A 2,212-nucleotide genomic window follows, 5' to 3' on the forward strand; every position below is an offset into this window, starting at 1 on the left:
GGTGGGGGGGTTGGAGTTTTCCTTTGGACTTTTGTTAATATATATATGTGTATTGCTTTTCTATATCGTATGTTTACTCACTGGTAGTTTTTCACTTTGTTACTTTGTTTCGGTTCGGTTATTTCTTTGGTCCTGTTATTTTTTTTTATTTTTTTTTTTTTGATTTCTAAAAACTTTTAAACATTTATGTTGGTGTTGTTCCGCCCACATCAACACAAACATTTATGATGCAGGCTGCCAACCCTGCCTGTTTGGGCCAATCAGGGCTAAGAGCGATACAACATTCCAACAGAAAGACCGAGATGTTCGACAAACGTTCTCCCCACTCGGGAATCGAACTCGGCTCTCCAGTATGCAACAGCTAAGCGCCTGACCGCAACACAACAGACGCGGGTTTTGATTCCGTAGGCTGCCTTACCTTATAATGTGCGAACGCCAAGAAGTCGATCATTTCCGCTCTCCCGCGCTTCTTTTTTAGCGAGTTATCGTCCTCCATGTCCTCCATATCCTCCTCCTCTCCCATAATCTTTCCACCAGGGACCAAATCTTCCTCCTCCGCCTCCGCCTCCTCCTCCTGTTTCATCTTCTCATCCTGCACCTCCCTCTCCACCAAGGCCTGCTGCATCCACAGCTTGGTGTGGTAGAAGTCGCCCTCGTTGTAACAGATGCGGCCCAGCTCGAAGCAGTCCTCGGCTGATGGGCGTGCCGCCGAGCGGTGAGTGGAGGAGGAGCGTGGGGGAACCGCCGGGAACGACACGAGCAGGGATTGGTGGATAGGGGTAGGAGGCGTGGCCCGACAGGCGTGGGAGTGGGGAGGGGGGCGGGGCGGAGTCAGATGCAAGCATGCAGTGTTAGTACACACGAAACAAACATCTAGCCCTTCACAGCGAAAAACAACAGCATTTTGCTTCGAATTTCTACACTGTTGTTTTTTCTTTGTTTCCATATACTACACAAAAAAGATGACAGCAATAATGAGTTCATTTCCACGGGCATCCAAATTTTGTTTTCTTTAGATGGATCTTTGAGTCTTTCGCGGCTTTTGATAAATATTGTCTTCATAACCTCCTTTCCTTCCTGTGCTTTTAAGCGATCAGCAAGAAAACACTAAGAGGCTTATCCCTGAACATAAATGAAGACGACAAAGAACAGACGTTATGATTCACAAGCCCAAAATCCAAACAAAAAAAATGTTTCCTTCATTCATTTTTTTTCTTTCGCATTACATTTATTATTTACTTTCAAAAACTGTCAAAGCCTACAACGAGCTCAAAGGTGAGTAAGAGACTTTTTTTTTAAGGCACGATAGAAGAACGATGAAAGGTAAGGGTGTTTCAAACGTTAAAACTGGGTTTTCTCTATACCTGAAAATGTAACTCGGGTCGTTTTTCTACAGTATTCCTATTCTTATTTCAAAGAGACTCGCTGCCCACTTCGTTTGTCAAATTCAGACTGTCGGCCAAAGTTGATTATATATATACACTCTTTGGAAAACGATTCTCTAACGATACTGATTACTGCAACAATCTAGTTACTAACCGTACGTAAGTAATTAGAACACAAGCTTGCATGCCATTCCAAACTGTTAGCACACAGCAGTCGAAGCATTCGTCATGTGATCGCACTCATACATGCTGTCATTCGAGCTTGCACACTGAACAAAACTCATGCAAGGTGTGTAAACATAGCAAAAAAATATCTTCTTCTTTGTCTTCACCATGTACTTCCTCATGCACTGTTATTGCATAACAAACATAACCACACAATCTTACAATAGGCTAATCAATGGGACACTAATATCTTCAATTTCATTTTCTTGATTCAAACCCTCACTCCCCCCCCCCCCTTTCCCATCACCAATAAAAAAGTGTATAAATAATGACTGAAACGTAGTTTTAACTTACAAAACAATAATCGTGTTTTCAGAACATCAAAAACAATCGGTTAAGTGAACAGTTCTTATTACAAAACATTTTAAAGCAGAAAAGTAACAACAACAACAACAACAACAACAAAAAGACAGGAGAATGTCTAATCTTACCTGTTAGTTCTGGCGACTTGACCCCGCCCAGGTTGCCATGGGCGACCTTTGATGTGTCCAACAAGTAAGTGTCCTGTAGCCTCATGAGCGCCGAGGCCGCGCCCTTCAGGTCCTCGTAGGAGGGCAGGTCAGTGCGGGCCTGCTCTATCTCGCGGAACATCGCTGTGTGTG

At 43.5% G+C, this 2,212-nt stretch overlaps 1 protein-coding gene across 1 annotated transcript in view; it reads right to left on the reverse strand.

The window, feature by feature from the left end:
- Positions 1–2,212, reverse strand: part of LOC101848359 (prolyl 4-hydroxylase subunit alpha-1) — a 61,479-nt gene that overhangs the window by 32,813 nt on the left and 26,454 nt on the right. The window contains exons 4-5 of the mRNA XM_013083548.2: positions 2,042–2,203; positions 419–693 (exon numbers count right to left, since the gene is read on the reverse strand). Coding sequence (XP_012939002.1) covers positions 419–693; positions 2,042–2,203 — 437 coding nt within the window. The remainder of the gene's footprint in view (positions 1–418; positions 694–2,041; positions 2,204–2,212) is intronic.

Source organism: Aplysia californica, unplaced genomic scaffold (genome assembly GCF_000002075.1).
Source record: "Aplysia californica isolate F4 #8 unplaced genomic scaffold, AplCal3.0 scaffold00241, whole genome shotgun sequence".
In the NCBI taxonomy this organism is placed as follows: domain Eukaryota; kingdom Metazoa; phylum Mollusca; class Gastropoda; order Aplysiida; family Aplysiidae; genus Aplysia; species Aplysia californica.